General features: G+C 44.3%; 1 protein-coding gene across 1 annotated transcript; it reads left to right on the top strand.

Annotated features, from left to right (window-relative positions):
- Positions 1-2,413: 2,413 nt before the first annotated feature.
- Positions 2,414-13,472, top strand: MRPL15 (mitochondrial ribosomal protein L15). Its single transcript, XM_040972562.1, has 5 exons — positions 2,414-2,573; positions 3,212-3,366; positions 4,009-4,174; positions 6,516-6,639; positions 12,005-13,472. The coding sequence occupies exons 1-5, from the start codon at positions 2,466-2,468 to the stop codon at positions 12,340-12,342; spliced, it is 891 nt and encodes a 296-aa protein (XP_040828496.1). The 5' UTR covers positions 2,414-2,465; the 3' UTR covers positions 12,343-13,472.
- The last annotated feature ends 8,007 nt before the right edge of the window (positions 13,473-21,479 follow it).

Genomic DNA, 21,479 nt, shown 5'->3' with positions numbered 1-21,479 from the left:
CTCAAGTCCAGGGCCCCTGTAACCCTGTGGGAGACAAGGGAGAAGCTCCAGGATCCTGGCTTCAGACCAGCCCAGCTCTGACCATTGTGGCCATCTGGGGAGTGAACTAGAGGATTAAAGATCTCTGTCCTTCTCTCTCTATAAATCTACTTTTCAAATAAAAATCTAAAAAACAAACAAAAACAAACCATTGTGGGGGATGGGGTCAGCATTGTGATAGAGTGAGTGAAGCTGTTGCCTGTGATGCTGACAAGTCCTGACTGCTCCAGTTCTGATCTTGCTCCCTGCGGTGCTCCTACGAAGCAGCAGAATGAGATCCAAAGTACTCTGTCCTGCACGCTCTTGGGAGGCTCCGATGAAACTCCTGACCCCTGGCTTCGGCCTGGCCCAGGCCTGGCAAATGCAGCCATCTGGGGAGTGAATCTGAGGATGGAATCTTTCCTTGTCTGTAGCTATGACTTTCAAAATAAGCCTTTAAAAAAAAAAAATATATATATATATATAGGAGTTTTATAAAATAGAATATCTGTACCACAAAATACTTAAAGTATTATTCCAAGAACAGCAGCTTGTTTAATGTCTTGAGTTTCATATTGAAAAGGCTATGTTCCCTTTTTCTTTTAATATTCTTTTGATACTTCAAAATTTTATTGGAATTGTTCCTGCTGTAAGTAATCATGAATAATGATGGTGAAAGTACTTTTGGAGGACAGTTGTTTCCATATTTAACTAAAATTTTTTTAAAGATTTGTTTATATTGCAAAGTCAGATGTACAGAGAGGAGGAGGAGAGACAGAGAAGATCTTCCATCCAATGATACACTCCCCAAGTGACCCCCAACGGCCGGAGCCACGCCTATCTGAAGCCAGGAGCCTGGAGCCTCTTCCAGGCCTCCCATGCGGGTGCAGGGTCCCAAAGTTTTGGGCCACCCTTGACTGCTTTTCCAGGCCACAAGCAGGGAGCTGGATGGGAAGTGGGGCTACCGGGATTAGAACTGGTACCCATATGGATACTGGTGTGTGCAAGACAAGGACTTTAGCCACCAGGCTACTGTGCCAGGCCCTAATTAAATCCTTTTCAAAAGGATTTTAAAGCTACTTTACAATGGTATAAATAAATACATAAAGTTACATTCATTTCTTTAAGCAATATTTATAAACAAAGACACTCTCCTAGTTAGATTCATATAGGTAAAATCAAGTAGAGTCAAGCTTCTTGGTTGTTAGTTACTTGTTTGAAAGGCAGAGTTCAAAATGCAGGAAAGGTTCTGTACCTGCTGTCCACCCCCCCAGATGGCTGCAATGGCAGAATCTTGGCCAGGCTGAAACAAGAAGCTGGGAGCTTCATCCATGTCTCCCATGTGGGTGGCAGATGCCCTAACTCCATCCATCTTCTACTGTCCCGCTGCAGGCAGACAACTGGATAGAAAGCGAAGCAAGAAGGATGTTAACCGGCACCCACAGGGGATGCCAGTGCCACCTGAGATGGCTTTACCTGCTATGGCACAACACCAGCCCCAAAAGTACTAGTTTTATTATAGGAGGCAGTCTAATTTTGAATCCTGGCTCTGCTAACTGGTATTAGATATTGGTAAGCCAAGATACTGGTAAATGATCTGACCTTGCTAAGCCTCACCTTCCTTGTGACATGTGCATGTACCTTTGTGGTGTTAACTTACAGAAATTAAGTGAGGGTAATTTAACACTGCACTACCAAGAGCTCTGTACTGAGCCTGTCATTAATATTGAGTCAGGAGATGGTCCTTCACCTAGATCCTCAGGGGTCTCTAGGATTTCAGCTCCTGAATGCAGCTTCCTGCTAAGGAAACCCCGCGAGGCAGATTCAAGGCATGGCCTTCCTGCCAGCTACGTGGAAGGCGGAGGTACTGGCTGGCTCTCCCACTTCCCCCATCCCCAACACAATTTCAGGCATTTGGAGACCGGCAGATGGGGAACTCTGTCACGGTAGCAAAGAGCGCACACAATTGGCTGGTTCCCTCTGCAGTCCAAGTGCAGGCAGCTCCCCAGGTCCCACGCGGGTGGCAGGGCTCCAATCCCCGCCGACATCACGACTGCTTCTCGGGGAATCAAACTCGGGTCCTCAGATACGGGAGGCACTGCAGCCGCTGGATACCGGATATCCAAGTGTAACGGCTACTTCCCCGAGCCGCTCACGCTTTAAAATTCTAGAATCCACCTGGAGCTCAGGGGAAACACGTGCCTCCCAAGACATTTGCCAGACAATAACACAGCACACAAGGACAAAAAGAATGGCCCCGTGTAGGCTCACCAGGCTGAGGAACTAAGCCCATAAATACCTACGTAAACGGGTAAGGTACGACAGCACCAAGCCTGAGATGCGAGCAGTCGCTAGGCGAGTGCGGCTTAGCGCGACAGGGGCGGAGTCTCGGCCGTAAAGCAGCGCAGCGGCGCGGGACGCCCTTGGACGTTCTCGGCCCGTCAGTCATGGCGGGTCCCGTGCGGGGCGCTGGGTCCCGGGCCCTGGACCTGATCCGGGCCTTGCCACGTGTGAGCCTGGCCAACCTAAAGCCCAATCCCGGCTCCAGGAAGCCGGTAAGTGGTTGGGGCGCGGCGGGGAGGCCCTGGGCCTCAGGCCATGGCTGGGTACTGGGGCTGCCTGAGGATTTCCTGTGCCCCGTCCCCTGCTTCGTGCCCAGAAGAAACACCACGGGCTCCCAGTTCTTGATGAGGTTCGTTAGGTCTAAGAGCCGACTCACACCAACTGTAGACCAACGACAGTCATTCAAAATTGAATTCCTGTTGCTTGGCACAATGTCATTCATGGAATTCATTTCTTGAGTTACAGGAGCTAAGTCAAGGAGTTCTTTTTTTTTTTTTAAATGTTTCCAAATAATGTATCTAACAATTACATGTTTAGATTTCCAAAGTGAAAAAAGTTTTCTTGAATATCATGTACATTTGTTCTTTTTTAATCGGTTCTTTAAAAATTTTTTTTCGATTAAGATGGTTATAGATCTTTTTTCCCCATCCCTTCCTTGGAACTTGGCCCTGGAAACACTGCTTTCCCTTGGGTTGCCTTCAGAGATGCCTATGCGTGGAGGCAGTTATAACGTGCTTTGATCTCAGAGCCTTATCAGGCATTGTTCCATGCGGTAAAGGATTGAAGAAATAAGCAAAATTCCTGGTTTCCTAAAATGCCTCTTTGGATATCAGTGTGTTGGTTTTTGCAGGCGCACCGGCCCAGAGGTAGGAGAAGAGGTAGAAAATGCGGCAGGGGCCATAAAGGAGAGCGGCAGAGGGGAACTCGGCCCCGGCTGGGCTTTGAGGGAGGCCAGACTCCGTTTTACATCCGAATCCCAAAGTACGGGTTTAATGAAGGACACAGGTGAGGCTGCTTTCATTTTACAAGTGTGGACTCCTATTTTCCACTGAAAGAGTTACTTAATACAAATTAAAAACAGCTTGATTTTTAAAAAGTGAAGACAACAAACCAATAAAATGGAAAAGGAATCTGGTGGAAATTTTAAATTCATGTTAAATGAAACTTTTGCTACTATTTTTTTCTAAACTGTTTTTGGTAATGTAATAAACCCCGCACATTGGACTCACACCTACATCAACCATGATAGTGCCTGCTCCCTTGTGATGGAAAGATAACCTCTAAATAAGAGGATTGAAACATTTTGCTAATACATGGTCTGGGTTATTGTGATAACCACTGTTGCGATAATCACTGTTACTACTTTGAACTCATTAATACATGCTGGAAAAAAATAGGTAAAATCTGCTTATTTGTGCAAATGAGTGAAGTAAATGCATCAACACCTGCTTCTGGTGGAACAAAAGGAACTCCTGGCTTTGTTTCATTACTCCATGTTTAGCCGTATTACATATGTTATAGCCAGGAGGGTTTTATTTTGCCAAACTGTCAAACATCATGGGAAAAAACCCCACAGGACAAAACTTTGAGCTGATTTACAGAGGCTATATGAACTAGGTTTCTAACTGTCGTGTTGTTATTTTGTAGCTTCAGACGCCAGTATCAGCCTCTGAGTCTCAATAGACTGCAGTATCTGATAGATTTGGGACGAGTGGACCCTACACAACCTATTGACTTAACACAGCTTGTCAATGGGAGAGGTGTGACCATCCAGCCACTTAAAAGGGATTATGGTGTCCAGCTAGTAGAGGAGGTAAGTCTGGCTTAGCTCTTTGCATGTTACTTGCAAGGTGTTTCCTGATTGCCTAACTCAAGGCTCTGCCCTTAGTTTTCTTCTGTGAGCTGTGTTCATTCGCAAGCATTCTGCCATGCTCACATTATCCCCAGGTGTGGTTTTGAAAAGCCAGTGTGCTGTCAGGGGCTCTCTCCCCAGGTCCCCAGCAGCTTGCTCCTCCCTCCCTCTGGTTCTCTGCTCAGATGCTTGTATAGGAAGAGTCTCCTTTCACAGCTTTCTGTGGGAGAGCACTTCACCCACCCCACAATCACATTCTGCTTGATCCTGCTCAGAGCACTTTGGTTGGACTATACAAGAGCCTGGGACACTGACTTCCAGGTTGTACTTTTCTGTTTCATTGTTTCCTTGCTATAGTGTATGCTCCCTTGAGGGCAGGTGCTTTCATTCATTGCTTTATTTTCAATGTTGGAAATCTCATCTCATTGCACTCAGAGTATATTTATGGAAAGAATGGATCAGCTCCCCTTGCAACTGCAGGAAAGACATGTTCTGTTTGTAAGAATTAGGAGTTGAAAAGGAAGTGTTTTACTGCTGCTTCTGTATCACTGTGCAGGTAAGTTTCTGTCCACTAGAGGGAAGCATGGGAAAGCTTCTTGGATGGCTCTGAAAAAGTGAATCTACCAATATAAGCTTTCCAAAGGAAATAACTTAGAAAAGAGAATATCAAAACCATAATACTATATCTCATTTGTGTACTCCAGCTATCTGAAGAAATGCAAGTGTAACTTAATGCAAGTGAGGGAAAATCCATCACCATATCAGCGTTAAACTGCACATCCCAGAGTCCTTAGTCCTGGAAACGCTGGCCCAGGGCAGTGACTGAGGAGTGGGCCACACATCCCCTCTGGTGGTGTAAAGTGGTTCATCTTTTCTAGATTTCATATTTTCAATAAGATAGTTTTGATGATTTGGCTCAGAACTCACCAATTTGGTAATATATATTGCCAAGGATAAGAAAGAGAATGCTGAAATAAAAATATTCCTAAAAATTTTCTTAAATGTACTGAAGCTATTGGATGTGCAGCAGTGGCCAAGAAAAGGGTGATGGCTAAACAATCTATGCAGCAGTGATTAAAATTCAAAATGTAGGCCTGTCTAACACGAGAACCTAATGCCTAAATACTTGCATGCACTGAAATCTCTTATGGATGCCAGTTCGTTTCCCAATCGCGCCACATGCCCCCTCCAGCTCCCTGATGAATGCATGGGAAAGCAGTACAGGATGGTCCAGAGCCTGTACGTTGGAGACCTGGAAGAAACTCCTGGCTCCTGGCTTTGGATCAGCTCAGCTCTTGCACCAAAGTAGCTAACATTTCCTATTCCATCAGCAGTGGATATTGTCTTTATTTTTATCAGTACTTATTTTAAATTGAGGAGAAAACATATCATGATTAAATGTGATATGAAACAGCTTTAAAAAGTTCACTACTGTATTTTCCAATGTTGAATATTCCAGGCAATTGCTCACTTTTTATTTTTTCTAGCCTTAAGGCTTTAGTAAAATTGGTGCATGTGGAGTGATCTTCTCTTGTATTTGCCCTTTCCCTGGAAGGGATTCACCGCTCTGACACTCAGTGTCAGATACTTTGTTCTTCTGCCTGTTCCAGCTCACTTGTTCCCCTCATTAGCCACCTCTTAGCTGCTTTCTTTCCTAAGGGATGTAAGACTTTTGTTCATCTACCTTGTGCAATACAGTGTGTTTAAGAACACAAAAATACGTGTGTTACAGATGTGTTCATACAAAGGCTATGACTCGAGTGCTGGAGTAGAATGTCTGACCTGTGCTTCAGGGTCTCCTTCCATGAAGTGATCTTAAAACCGGCAGAAGACTTTTGTTTACTTATATTTAAATATTTATTTATTTATTTGAAACCAAGAATGGCAGAGACAGTAAGAGACAAAAAGATCTTCTGTCCGTTGGTTTCCTGCCAAAATGGTTGCAACAGGCAGGACTGGTCCATGAGGAAGCCTGAAGCCTGAGTCTGTATCCTGGCTTCTCCTGCCAAACTTTTGGACCTCCTTTTGTTGCTTTCTTAGGTGTGTTGAGAGCAAGCTGGATTGAAAATGGATTAGCCAAGACTTGAGTGGAACTCCTACCGGTGGCTAGCGTCACAAGGGGCAATCTAACACCTTGCATTACAACACCAGGTGCTAAAGCAGAGATGTTGTACATAGAAATTACTGTTAAATCGTGGATACTTTGGGGGCTGGACTAGAGTTTAAAGTAAGAATTGAAGTCTGCTGCGAACGGTTTACTTTTGGCCATGATCTGTACTATGACTGTTTGAACATCATGCAGGGTGCTGATATCTTCAAGGCAAAAGTAAATATTGAAGTGCAGATGGCCTCAGAACTCGCCATTGCTGCAATTGAGAAAAACGGCGGTGTTGTCACAACAGCCTTCTATGACCCGAGGAGTCTGGGTAAGCATATTGTGAAGTTGTTTTCTTGTTGCCCTTTTTGTCTCGTGTTGCCTGCTGCTTTGGAGTGCTTGGTGAATAGTAAGCCTTGCTAGTGACTGACTGCACTTGTCACCTGGCTGTTAGGATGTAATGAGGAAAGCTTGTTGCTGGCTGATTGCCCAAGGGGCAGAGAGCCTCTGGGCCTCTCCTCTGCTTTCCAGACCCTGAGTACCTCACAGGGATAGGAAGCCTACCGTTTCTCAGTTGTCCGTAGTTTGTCTTTTGTCTGGTCCTGCTCTTTCATTTTTCCCTCTCTAAGTCAATGACAACTCCATCTTTTTCTGTTCTCTTAGCCCCAGGCGTGGAGTCCTGGGGTCTTTCCTTCCTGCCCTCTGTGGCCTGTGAGTTCTGTGTTCAGACTGTATCCGTGATCCTCCTGCTTCTGCAGCTGCTGCCCTCTCCCAGGCTCTGCTGGGATGGTGGTGGTCCCTCCACACTGGTCTCTCTTCTGTGGCCTCTGCTTACGTTGGAGCGAGACAGCACTGGGCTCCTGAGGCATGGACCATCACTGCACAGAACCTCCCAGGAGTCCCCTTGTTCTGTGAGGCTGGGATGATCTGCATCACCTCCTGCCCTTGCTGATGCCCCTCTGCTGTTTGGATTTGTCCCGGCTATGTGTCCTGCCTTCCTCCACAGGCTGAACTCCTTCCACTCAGGTCTCTGACCCAGCTGTTCCCTTTACCTGTGGACTCTTCACTTGCAATGCTCATGGCCCATTCTTCCAGTTCTCTTCTGCTTATTAGGGAGATCTCTCTTGCCTGTATTGAACAGAAGAGCACATGGATGCACGGTTCCTTGTGTGTGTGTGTACACACACATCACCCCCCGCCCCTGCCTCCTGTTCCCTTGCCTCATGTGCTGTTTAGCCTTAGCAGCTGTCGCGGCCTGATGGAGCTTGATATGATTTCCTTGTTTCCTGTTCTGACTCTCCCATCTCATGATGTGGGAAGCTTGCTCACTATTTCTTCTCTAACACAGAGTGGGACCTTAAAATTGATTGAATGAATGAAGTGTATTTTCAGAAGCTGAAGAGGTGGAACTCAAATGTAGCTTGTTGGCTTTAATAAGGCGTTGAGGGCTCTTAGGTTCAAATGGGAGTTAAACATGTCTTCATCAAATTGCTCAATTGAAAGTTCTTTAAAGTCAATATGTTAAAAAGAAAAAGAAGTGTACTCTTATTCTCTGAATGTCAAGTGTTTGAAACAAATAACCACCATTTTATTTTCCTCTTAATTGAGACTTTTCTAGAAGTATTCACCACCATAATTTCATTTCCCTCTTATCTATTATAAAGGAGCTTTTCTTATTTTGGTCCATCACTCATTATTTTCAGAGTGAGCTTTCTTAAACACAAAAATGACTGTTTTCCTGTAAACCATCACAGATATTTTGGGAGATCTTGTAGCATGGAGTATTTTTTTTTTTTAAGATTTATTTTTATTGGAAAGTCAGATTTACAGAGAGAAGCGACAGACAGATCTTCGATCTGCTGGTTTACTCCTCCAGTGGCCACAGCAGCCAAAACTGAGCTGATTTGAAGCCAGGAGCTTCCTCTGGGTCTGTCACGCTGATGCAGGATCCCAAGGCTTTGGGGCCATCCTCTATTGCTTTCTTAGGCCACAAGCAGGGAGCTGGAGGGGAAGTGAAGCAGCCGTGACAGACACAAACCAGTGCCCATATTGGATACCTGTGATGGGAGGTAGGGAATTAGCCACTTGGGCCAACAGGCTAGTCCTTTGGCATGGAGTATTTTTCAAGTCATTGTTGCCACAGAGTTGGGTGGAGACCAGCTCCATTTGGGTAACTTCACACACCATCAGGCTTATAAGCAGGCCTCACGGAAACCCAGTCTTGTCACTCTATGCATGAAGGAGGTCGCGAAACTGTCCATTCTAATGTTATGAACTGAAGTTGGGGCAGAGTCAACACTGTCCTACTCTTGGGCTTCTATCTCCCCAATCTTCCCCCTGTTCTTTGGCAGCTCTGCAGTTGTCCTGGGAGCTGTTCTTTTAAAGGCAAAAAGCAGTAAAGGCAAAAAGTAGTGTCTTATCACAGGTTGACTATTCAGTTGAAGTTTCTCATCAAAATAATTTAGTTCATTGTATTTTTTTAAGTCAGGAAAGACATTGTAGATCTACCATCTGCTAATTCAGTTGCAAGGTAGCTGCACCTGTTTGGTTTGAGTCAAGGTGATTGAAGCCTGGAGCTGCAAACTCAGTATTTGTCTCCTGCATGGACCCAGCCCCTTGCTGCTGCCTTCAGGGTGTGTGTTAGCTAGAAGCTGCAACTGGGAGTGACGTCAGGAGTGAATGTGGGAGTCCGGCTCTCTGATAGAAGATGCAGGCATCCTGAGCCATGTCTTACCTGCCACACTAGGTGCCCAAGCATAGAAGAAATGCTTATGGGACATTTTTCTTTTTCTGGGAGAGCTTTTCAGAGTAAGAGTTATTTCTCCTGTGTGAACCCTAAGGAGGAAAGTTGATTCAGTCACATTTTTTACATATTTTAAATGAACTATTTTGTTTTGAGGGTTTAATGAGAATATTTCATCTCAGCAAGTCATTGCTTTATTCTATATTTATGTGGAATTCAATAGCTAAACGGTTTTCTCAACTTGTGGGAACTTTGAGTGGCTATAATATTCAGGGTGTTTTGAACCTAACTGAAATCGCAGTGGGGGAATCACAAGCCATTCATTTGATGGCTGTGTAGCTAAAACACACAAACCTATTTAACAGTGGAGCAGGATCGTCCTTAGATCAGTTTATTCAGATACATTGAGCACTGCCTAGGTTTTCTTTAAAAACTTGTCAAGGAGTCGTTCATGTGAAGTGCTTGGCAAACACCTTTTTTTTTTTTTTTTTAACATTTTTTATTGGAAAGTTGGAATACAGAGAGGAAAATCTTCCATCTGATGATTAAATCCTCAAGTGACTGCAATGGCTGGAGCTAAGCCAATCCAAAGCCAGGAGGTTCTTCCATGTCTCCCACACCAGTGCAGGGTCCCAAGGCTTTGAACTGTCCTCTACTACTTTCCCAGGCCACAAGCAGGGAGCTGAATGGAAAAAAGCGGGGCTGCTGGAACACGAAACAGTGTCCATATGGGATACTAGTGTGTGCAAGGCAAGAACTTTAACTGTTAGGCTACCTTGCTGGGCCCCAAACTTTTCTGTTATTTTTTGGAATGGCAGATCAGATTTATGGAGAGAAGAGACAAAGATCTTCCATTTGCTGGTTCACTCCCCAGATGGCCGAAATGACTAGAGCTGAGCACCTGAAGCCAGGAGCTTCTTCTGGGTCTCCCACACAAGTAAAGATTTAGTTTTTGAACCAGTGTGCTGGGCTCTGGCAGACTTCTTTACCAGGCCCTGGCACGACAGGTCTACAGGCTAATCCTCCCCCTTCCAGGCACCAGAATCCCATATGGGTGCCAGTTTGTGTTCTGGCTGCTCCATTTTCTATTGAGTTCCCTGCTGGTAGCCTGGGAAAGCAGTAGAGGATAGCCCAAAGCCTTGGGACCCTGCATCTGCCTGGGAGACCTGGGGGAAGCTCCTGGGGGAAGCTTCATGTTGGCTCAGTCTGGATGTTGTATTCTTTTGGGGAGCAAATCAGTAGATGGAAGATCTTTTTCTGTCTCTCCTTTCTGTAAATCTTGACTTTCCAATAAAAATAAATAAATGTTAAAAAAAATCCAACTTTGCGAAGTTTCTTTGGCAATAATTTTTTTTTCCTCTAAGATTTAATATTTTGAAAGGCAAAATTTCAGAGAAAGATGAAGATCTTCCATCCATTGGTTCACTTCCCACATAGCTCCCAGAGTTGGGCCAGGCCCAAAGCCAGGAGATTTGAATTGTATCTCAGTCTCCCACGTGCTTCAGGGCACAAGGGCTCATCTTCTGCTATTTACCCTGGCGCATTAGCAGGATTGGAAGTGGAGTAGCTGGGACTTGAACTGGCACACACTTATGGGATGCCACTGTTGCAGGTACACTCAACATGCCGCCCCACAGCGTTGGTGATCATTTCTTGCTCCAAACTTTTCATTGTTTTGTTAGAGGTAATCTGTTGCGTTGTTTATCCAGTTGGCTCCAGTATGGGTTTGCTTTTGTAATGTTAGGTCCAGTTCTAATTTTCCCTATTTTGGGATACTGTTCAAAAATGTCGTGTCTTAGAGTAGCTACTCCACTTTCCATCCAGCTCCCTGCTTGTGGCCTGAGAAAGCAGTTAAGGATGGCTTAAAACCTTGGGACCCTGCACCCATGTGGGAGACCTGGAAGAAGTTCCTGGCTCCTGGCTTTGGATCAGTTCAGCTCTGGCTGTTGCAGCCACTTGGAGAGTGAACCAGTGGATAGAAGATCTTTCTCTTTGTCTCCTCTTCTCTGTAAATGTGCCTTTGTAATAATAATAATAAAGTTGGGGGAGCTTTTCTCCACAGAGAAAATGGGTAAGTGTTGACGTTTGCCTTGCCAAATATCTGGTGCTGTGCATGCCTGAATGGATTGCAAGGATTAAATTGGGGTAGATCTCATAATGGCCCTGTACTTGTATGTCCTGTTATGTTACTGTTCTCAGTAAGCTGTTGAGTAGTGTTTTGGTTTCTGTGAGATCTTTAATGTTCCCAGCTTGCTTAAGGCTGCATTTGTTGAAGTGTGAAGAGTAGGGCATTGTTGCAGTCTCCAGTTCGCTGTGTTCTGAATTAGCTGAAGGCCCTGTGATACTTGTGGTATTTTGTGTCTCACTGTTTTCAGAACTTGTTTCAGATAATTAAAAAAGTTTAAAAATTCAACTGGGATTGGACAGCATTCCTCCACTGGTTGGTACTGGTTGGTACCTTCTCCTGCTCTTTAGTTGAGAATTACAGTTGTTATCTTTGGTTGTTTGGAAATCATCATCTTTCTCCTGGGTTCTATACTGGTGAGATTCAAATGAGGATTTAAAGAGGCTCCACAGGAGCCTGGTACAGCAGTTTAGGAGCTGCTGCTTTGGATGCCAGCATCTTCTTTCTGGCCGCTGGTTTAGAGTCCTGGCTGTTGTGCTTTGGATTCATATCCTGCTAGTGTGCCTGTGGAAGCCAGCATTGGAAGGGCTTGTGCTCCTGCCATCCGGTGGGAAACCAACATGGAGTCTGGGCTCCTGGCCTCAGCCTGGCTCAATGCTTTCCATGAGCACCTGGGGGAGGAGATCCAGTGAACGGAAACATTGTCTTTCTCTGTTGCTCTGCCTTTCCTACATATGAAAACAAATAAATGAACATTAGAAATTATTGTGTCTTTAAATATAAAGCCAATATTTGCATGTTTGTCTTTTTTTTTTTTTTCTTTTTAAGAAATCCTCTGCAAGCCTGTTCCATTCTTTCTGCGTGGACAGCCCATTCCCAAGCGGATGCTTCCACCGGAAGCACTGGTGCCTTACTACACAGATGCCAAGAACCGTGGTTACCTTGCCGATCCTGCCAAATTTCCTGAAGCAAGACTTGAACTCGCCAGGAAGTATGGCTATATTTTACCCGATATCACTAAAGATGAACTTTTCAAGATGCTCAGTACTCGAAAGGATCCAAGGCAGATTTTCTTTGGCCTTGCCCCTGGATGGGTAGTGAATATGGCAGATAAAAAAATCCTGAAACCTACGGATGAGAATCTCCTCAAGTATTATAGCTCATGAATTCCCTTCTGAGAATGCAGTGTGTGGAGAGAGTATTAGAAAAGAGACTAAACCATGGAGGTTTCTCGTACTTTCCTGATGTGCAGTTTTTGAGTTATTGATGTTATTTTTCAATGCAATCATCTCTTTGATTTTCATGTAAAATTAAAATAAAACTCCAGGAAGCAAGGACTGCATGGAGGAATTGACTTTTTCTGTTGTGCCTCAAAAATGCAAATTCCCTGGGTGCCTCTTGAGGGAAGGTTTTCACCACTGTAAAAAAATTTTCTTCTTTCATAAAATTTTCATTATTGTAGCCCACGCCTGGCTTCTGTTGGAGCCAGCAGAGTGGGCCTGGGGACTCGTGCATGTGTTTGGGACCTGGGCAGGTTGGGATGGTTGGTAGGGCCCCATGCTAGCATGATATGCTGGTAGACTGGATCTGGGGAGGCCCCTACATGAACTTGAGTCCTAGATGGGTGGGAAGGGCTCCAGGCCAGTGCTTCACCCTGCTGGAAGACCAGACTCGGAAACCCATATGCTCCCAGGTACAGGGGCTATGGATTGCTCAGGGAGAGAGGTATGGAGATATGTAGGAGAGGCGACTATTGAAGGAGCATGTTATAGGTGAGGAATGATTTCTGGGGATTCCCACCAAATAAGCCACTGCACTTGCAGGAGGGTAAGGGGGCTTAGACCAAGCAGTTTTGAGGAGGGAAGCTGGAGGACCTTTCTGGGTTAGATCAGTGCACCTCCCCTCATGTGTGTCCTGGGCTGGGCTGTTTAACATCAACTACTGCTGCCCACTGGTGCATATGAAGGCTAGGGCTGGGAGCCTGACTGGCAAGGCTCAGCCACAGTATCTATCAGTGAGTATCACAACAGGGGATGGATTATGTTAGGCTGGGCCATTACACCAGCACACAAGAGAACTGGGTCTGCTGGGGGCAGATTCTGAGGGGAATACGTGGCTCACCCCAATAGGACTGCAATATCTGCTGGTTTGCACAAGAACTGGGGGTGGTGACAGGTCAAACTAGGCATGAGTATTGAACTCACTGACGCTTAGGGGAATTGGGTTGGAAACAGACCAGACTGGTCTAGCCTGCAGCAGCTGTAGGTGCATTCAAGAATGGGTGTGCAGTGTAGGGTGGGCCGGGTCACACGTTTACCAGCATGCCATGTCAGTCATGGCTAGGTGTTGGTCAGGCTGTTCCACTTGTCTGCAGCTGTATGGGTGACTGGGGGAGGGGAGGTTCCAGGTAGGGCAGGGCCAAACTCTAGCACACTGGCAGGCACCGGGGTTAAGATGGGATTTGGGCCATGCTGGGCTAGGCAGTCACACCTACTGGTTTGTATGAAAGCCAGGGATGAACCAGGCTGGGTGGGGCTGGGCTGTAGCACCACCAGTGAGAGCTGGGATTGGAGGCAGGCTGGGCCAGGCAAAGGCTTAACCTGTGCCACAGCTCCAGTCCCAATACTGTATAATCTTTTTCCTCTGAGCCTCTTGCTACTGTTGCCAGATTGAAGCCACAGTGGAATGAAATTGATCTGTAGACTTAACCTACAGATTGGTGTAGATACTTATGATCTGATTAGTAACCTTGGAAAAAGAAACATTGTTCTCCAGTTTCTGGGTGGCAGCCCCTCAGCTTCTGAGATCAGGAGTGTGGGAGGAAGGTTTTAGGCTGTGAATCACTTTCATGTAATATGAAGCGATGGGAGGGCAGGGGAACATTCCAAGTGAATTCATTTTCTTAAGTCTGGGATTAGACAATAATGATCAAACCGGTAAATTTTTTTTGAAAAAAAAAGAGTTCTGTTTCAAAGTGCTGTAAGTTTGCTTATCTTTGACATTCTTGACATTGGTATTTCAGTCATTTTAAATGATCTTGGAAAAATCGTTCAATAATTATATAAATTGTAATAATTGATAATGTGCAAATTAAACTGAATGTAAAAATTCAACAATTATTAAGCATTATACAAGACTGATCTTGAATAACTCATAATAATTTTACCATGTAGAAATAAAATGATTCCTGACTTTTAATTTAAAATAAATACCTAAGAATCCTAAATGGGTAGGTGTCTGAGCTTAAGCTCCAGGTCCGGATTCCTGCTTGCTACTAACAGACCCTGTGAAGATCTAGTAATGTCTCATGTTTTGAGTCCCTGTCACCCTATGGAGTTTGCGGTTTGTGATTTGGCCCAGCCCAGTCACCATTGTGGGCATTTGGGAGGGAACTAGTAGATGGGATTTTTTAAGTAAATATCTGCCATTCTGGATTGCTTTGTTCAGCGGGTTATATTATATAATAGTTGGTTAATTTGCATCATGGTATGAAAAAATAGCTCTTTTAATAATCTGTTTTGCACACTCTTGTTCATGCTCTAAATCTTTGCAATCAAGAGGCACAAACTTATGAACTAGAGCAACAGAGCTGAAGACTCATGTAACAAAACCACCTTAGAAGAGGCACTGTAGGAAGTACAGTGGCAGTCTTTGCTTCCTACAAGGCTTATGTAAAATGACCTCTGAAGTTCCTCCCCTTGGTGTGATTCTGTGTTGATAAAAAGTTGCCTCGGGCTGAAGAACACTTCTTTGGCCTTAGCCTGTGTACATGGAAATGAGCTTCCTTAAATGTGCCCAATCTTGTTCAGTGTGGCTCTGCAGTGGGGGAACAGTCCTGAGAGAAGTTTCTATGTATTAGAATGTGTGCCGCCATCACACTGGCTGTTCCTGGGCTGTCTTATTGTCCAAGTGTGCCATGAAGAACACTGACTCCATTATGTGAAGATTTTGTTTCTCCCCACTGCTTAACCAGAAGACCCTTAAAAATGCCACTCACTAGATATACCCCACATCGGGGACCCAGGGATGGGGTGAGAAGCTGGGTGGGGCTTCTCCTTTTATCTCCTTCCTTAACCCCCCCAGGTACAAAAAAAATGTGGAAACAATGGTCATATCCACTTTCCTGTAGCCCTTGACCCTTTGTACCCTAATCTACTATGTAAAGATTATCAAAATAAAACAATAATTTAAAAAATAAAAACCCCACTTATTTCTTTTGTATTCCCATAGTCCAGCAAAGACTTGTCTCCGAGGAAGCAGTGCCACAGGCTGTTCCCGGACCCTGGAATTTCCCTGTGCTCCCTTTGGAGAAGTGGGTGAGGGCTGTGCATGGCAGAGTCCCCAGGAGATGGGCTGGAAAAAGAGAAGCAAGGACAGTAGAAGCAGAAAAGAAGATGCCTACAGTGCAGTGGTGTTACCATTCCGTATTGGATTATCCAATGCTAACTCTATTTTGAAGGCTGGGAAACAGCTTAAAGAAAGCCATACACAGTATTATAACCACTTATCATGAAGGAGGTTCCATGTGACATTCAATCACCAGCGCCACCTTGAGGGCTGGTGAAGATACTACAGTGATTACAAAGAGCCTGTATATTTCCTGTGTGTGTGTTTTCCATTAGATAAGAAACACTTAAATAAATCTCGTTAGATATATAGCTAAAGAATTGAGAACCAAAGAATCTTAGACATTACTGATGAACCAGCAGATGGAGGATATCTCTCCTGCTAACACACACACACACACACACACTACACAAAAATTTACAAGAAAGACATTAATAGTCACACAAAATAGACACCTTAAGAACATGCCACGGTTTACAATCTTCATCTTGCTCATTCAAAATTAGGACTGATCCAAGGAGTGTAAAAGGAGAAATGTTGTAGTTTGCTGTTTCCCAGGGAGTCTTGTTTCCCTTAGTTTATATCCACCTCCATTCCCTCTCTCAGATCGTGGTAGGTCTGAGGAAGAATGCGCATGTCCCAGGAAGGCCACCTCCCCCACAGCAGCACGAGGAAGAAGTGACAGCGACAGATACAGAAACTTTCAGGTAGGCACCATAAAGTGACCTGTTCTAAAGACTCCTAAGTGGCCGATGACGGGCGCAAGATCAAGAACCACGATTCTCAAAGGCTTGTCAATTAACAGATGAAAGTAAGCCAAACTAGAGACCGCTATGCTAAGGGAAATGAGCCAATCCCAAAAGGTCAGATATTATATTTTCTCTAATATAAGTTAAAATGATGTAAAATCTAGGGATATTACATGTGAATCTTACCTTATGTCACTTCCTACTTACCTGTGCCTTTTGTAATAAGATCTTGTGATGTAACTCAGTAATCAACCATTCATTAGAGACTGAATGTTCATATTACGTGAGATGGCAGTGTACCTTTTATCACCGTTATTGGTACAGCCCACAAATAATGAAGATCTAGTCCTCATTGTACCTTCACCAGGACGCTGGGATACTTGAATGAACTCACAACGAAATGACAATCTCCTACATGGTTGGGAGACACTCCGGCGGCAGCATGATGGACTTGGGAAAATTCAGGAAAGACACCCATTGTGAGACAGGAGGGGAGAACAGAGGAGAGGGGAGGGAACTTGGAGGAGGAGGAAGAGACCTCCAGGCCAACTAAACATCAAAAAACAATAATAATAATAATAATAAAAGAATGTTAAAAAAAAAAAAAAGACTTGAGGAAAATGGAGTTAAAACTCAGAGCAATCCACCTGATCCCATCAGGCTCGAACGTTAGGAAGCTTGCGCGCCACAGGAGCAGCGATCCCGGCCCGCCCCACCGGGCGCGCGCTCAGGCGCGTGCGCGCCCAGCGCCTCACTCCCACCCTGCGCGCGCCCGCAACCCTCGAGCTCCACCCTCCCACACCCCGCCCCCTCCCTGCGTCACAATGCCCGAGGCTCGCTCTCCGCCCGGATTGGCTGCTGCCCGCGCGATCCCGCCCCCGTCGCCGCCACGCCTCTCGCGGGCGCCGTCGAACGTTCCCTGCGGCCCCGGAGGGCGTCGTGCCCGGCGGCGGGGCCGACGGTCCGGAGCCCTGGCCGGCAGCTGCTGGCTGGAACCGGCTCCGTCCTCGCTCCGCCAGCGATCCCGAGAGAAGGCTCGGTCAGGCCAGTCCCTCTGCTCGTTCGGGTGCCGCGGCCACAGCCTGTCCTTCCTCGTAGGCTGGGAGCGGCGGGAGGAGCAGCTGCTGTGGTCACGTTGGGGGCCGCACCTGTCGGAGGTGGGGGGTGTGCTGCCCTTGTTTGCACGGTTGGCGAGGAAAACCCCGACTTGTCCCCACGTGCCCGGACTGAAGGAGACTTTAGATGGACGGGTGTTGACGGGACGAGGTGGCTCCACCGTGTAAAATGTAGTTTCTGTAGCTCATTTATTGCTCTCATGCTCCGTGGGGTGATTCCAGAGGGGACAGGAGAGCGACTCCAAGGCCGAAGTCTTGGGAAGTTGGGAATTCACTGAGAAACTGAAAGGACTTAGCCTGGAGGGGGACTGGTGCCAGGGGAAGGAGCTGGTGAATACAAACCCATGTTTGTTCGCAGAATCCCAAGGACTGAGGGAGACCTGGGGACTCAAACGAGTTGTTTAGGATCTGAATTGTACTGCGGCTGTCATTCTTGTGGGGGATTTTAAATGAGAACTTATGAACTGTCAAAAATACGAAGTGGATGATGATTTATTGAAGGTGATAATGGACGCTCTCATGTCCACGCACTCCTATACTTTGTGTCAGCGTTTGAAGCCATTTGTTTGTAATATTAGAAGAGAACGCTAGTTCTGGTGCTTATTATGAACATAATGCGCTTCAAACCTCTCTTGTGAGCTTGCCTGTGATGTAGTCTCAGTGTTCCTGGGGCCACCACTCATTGCGTCAGTTTACTTCAGCAAGCCTCAAGTAGGGCAGCTGAGATTGCGGGGTCCTAGGTGCCCACCGCTGCTTCCCAACCAAATGGAAAGGTTCCCGCAGGGCTCCCTGAAGCCCAACATACTCCAAGGAGCCCTCTTGTGTTCTTAACTTTTTGAATCAAATAATTCTTCTCTTCCTGAAGTAGGGAAAATAATGCATAGAATAATTGAGAGAATATTTCAGATGATAGGATTTGTCTTTGAGTACAAAGAGAGAATTCAGTAAAGCCGAGTAAGCTTCACTCAGCAGACATCTGACCTAGCAGTTAAGGCAGCGATTGGAATTTCTGCTAGGCGTGTCAGTGCCTGAACGTTACAGATCAAAATTAGATCTCAGCTGCTCACCCCTAGACAGTCTACTCACCAGAAGTAAGAGGTGGTGAAAAGAAATGGGCTTTTAAAAAAGAAAATTCAGTGCTTGTAGGAAATGCCATTTTTGGGATTAAATATTCCTCCTCCCAAAATGTTGTTTTTTTAAATGAGTAAAAGTGCCCCCCTGCTTCAGCTCTCATCTCTGGTGAATTGCCTGTGGCATGGCGAGCCTTGTTTTGGCTGGTAACAACATGGAAAGCCAGCCAAAAGTAGGTGTGTGGTCCAGGTGGTGTAGTTCTCCCACGGCAGCCCGATGGACACTGCTGGTGTCTGCCAGACTGGTGCACTGCCTGCAGCTGGGGTCTCAGGGACATCATAGAAGCTGCTCAGAGGGCACTGGATTCTGTCCTTTCTGCCTGCAATGTGACAGCACCTGTCTAAAAACAGTGTGTTGCTCCAAGGAAATGGTGCTTTTTGCAGTCAGGGGGTTCCTAAGACTGGGTGCATGCTGGGAATCCTGCTGTGATTCATACCTCCCTTAGGTCATTTCTTCCAGTACTAGTTGGTGTGAGAGAACTTTCTAAGACTTTCATCACAGGCCCTTTCACAAAGAGAATTTTTGTTTGGATAGTATTCTGGGCAATAATTAAATTTTGGTAAATTTGGGGAGACTCAGATTTCCTTTAACAGTCCTCTGAACCCTATTCCAGTTAATTAGGGCACCCCTAGTTATGGTGCTGTGACTGAAAACCAAATTGTATGGCATATGTATGCATTAGCTTTCACAGGATGAGGTCCCCTGGTTCTCTTAGAGCCAGTTCTAATTTCCTACAGAAGTGACAGTGGAAACAAGAATTATAATAATCCTATAAAAGCACTTTTCTGACAGAGGGCTAGTGAAATACTCTGAAATTACGATGTAGTTCTTTACATTAAAAAATGTTCAATTTTTTTGTAGGTAGTAGGGTTGTTTTTCTAGTGTGAGTGATGAAGCTACAGTTTCTCACTTGCTGATTGATTCCAGCTGAGATGTTTAGATATGACAGTGTAAAATTGCTTATTAGGTTTTCACTAAATATTGTGGTGAAGTCAAGTGACTAAAGAGCAAGAAATAGCTTTGATTGATTAATGTTAGTAAAATATGAAAGTACTTTTTAAAAATGCTGTTACAGAACTGTTTATTTTCTCTTGTGTTGTATATTTCCTATATATGTGTTTTATTGATGCCATGTTTTATGGAGTCTACATATTAAAAATGCCTTAGGAGCTATATTTTAACTGACTTACAGATTTTAAACATTCACATAAATGAAAAGTATTAAATTGATCTTTTTCATTTTAATTCACTTATATAAATTTGCATAAAATAAAGATATCTGTAAAACAAAATCTGCTAATATATGTTTTTGCTGGGTTTACTAGCTAGTGAGGATTTGCGTATAGTTATATAACTTATAATATATTTATTGTATTTATGTCTGGTAATACAAAAAAATGCAAATTTAACCAGAGATTATGTCAGAGTGTACTAGTTTTTTGTGTTTTATGGATCGCAATTTTCTGAAATATTTAAGTGCTTTTCTGCAATATATTTTTGTGGTTATAATGATTTAGTTCCTCCTCCTTCCCTTCATGCTCCGCATTTTCCTCTTCCACTATTTCTTGTGTTTTCACAATAGTATAGTCCCTTAGTACAACTTGCAAGTTTAACTTTCTGACATTTAAATGTATCATGACACAATAAGTACAGGCAAAGTCAGAAAACCTAGCATTTTATTTTAGACGTGTGCTTAAAAGTTTTGCAGGTGACTGTTGCTGAAGGACTATACTATTGTAATAATATTGAGGAAAACGGGGCATGAGAGGGAATAGGGAGGGTGGGAGCGGAAATCCCTGAGCCTATAAAGCTGTAACATGAAAAACAAAACTAAAGTTGCATTGGGAATCCTGCTTTTATTTGGAGATGGAGATGCATACTGCATAGGACCTTAACTTCCTACTGTCCTAGTGTCCCTTGTACAGTTCATGTATATTAATACATATATGTTTACTTAATATATGAATATGTGATTTTATGTATTTGCTTATATATGTGTACGTATATTATACTCTGCATGTTGGTTTTATCAACAATGAGAAAAATGTCAAGTTTTTGTGTCTCTTTTTTGATCTTGGTTATTAGTCCCTTATCTGCTGTGTAGACTGAAGATTTTCTCCCATTCTCTTGGTTGCCTCTTCACCCTACTGACCATTTCCTTCACTGTACAGAAGCTTTTTAGTTTGATGTGATCTTGCTGTTTATTTTGTCTTTAGCTGCCTGTGCTTATGATGCCTGTTCTGTGAAGTCTTGCTTATGTCTCTTTCTTTATAGTTTTCCTTTAGTAGTTTGATGGTGTCTGGGTGTAGGTTTAGATCTGATTTTTGCATAAAGTGAAAGGGGTCTTGCTTTTTTCTTCTACAAGCAGATATCCATTTTTCCCAGCAGCATTTATTGAAGAGACTGTCCTTTCTCTGTGTGTTGTTTTCACTTGTCTTGTTGAAGGTTAGTTGGCTGTAGATCTGTGGGCTCATCTCTAGGGTTTCTATTTTGTTCCATTGATCCTCTTCTCTTTTTTGTACCAATCCCAGAATCTTTTGATTACCACTGCCTTCTAGTAAGTCTTAAAATTTGGAATTGTGATTCCTACAGCTTTGTTTTATTGTTTAAGATGTTGTTGGCTATTCAGGGCCTTTTGTGTTCCCATATAAATTTTTGGGACATCCTTTCTAGCTCTGAGAAAAATGTTGGGATTTTGGGATTGTATTGAATCTGTAGGTTTCTTGGGTGATATGGGTATTTTGATGATGTTTTTCTATGGATCCCTTAAAATAGGAGATTTCTGCATCTTCTAATGTCTTATATGTCTTTCTTTAATGCTTGTATTTTTTCATTGTGGAGATCTTTCTCATCTTTGGTTAGTTTTTTCTCTAAGTTGTTGAAGGTTCTTTTCTAATGCTTTGAATAGGACTGAACTTATGAGTTCTTTCTCAATGACCGAGTTGTTTCTGTGTATCAATT

Source organism: Ochotona curzoniae, unplaced genomic scaffold, assembly GCF_017591425.1.
Source record: "Ochotona curzoniae isolate NIBS_2020 unplaced genomic scaffold, NIBS_Ocur_1.0 contig_2318, whole genome shotgun sequence".
Taxonomy (NCBI): domain Eukaryota; kingdom Metazoa; phylum Chordata; class Mammalia; order Lagomorpha; family Ochotonidae; genus Ochotona; species Ochotona curzoniae.
This window is presented reverse-complemented; position numbering and strand designations above follow the sequence as displayed.

Bases quoted from the DNA above. Each gene is read 5' to 3' on its own strand.
- MRPL15 (XM_040972562.1), top strand. From the start codon at position 2,466: ATGGCGGGTCCCGTGCGGGGCGCTGGGTCCCGGGCCCTGGACCTGATC. The intron at 3,367-4,008 runs GTGAGGCTGCTT...GTTATTTTGTAG, and splicing joins GGGTTTAATGAAGGACACAG to CTTCAGACGCCAGTATCAGC. The intron at 4,175-6,515 runs GTAAGTCTGGCT...AACATCATGCAG, and splicing joins GTGTCCAGCTAGTAGAGGAG to GGTGCTGATATCTTCAAGGC.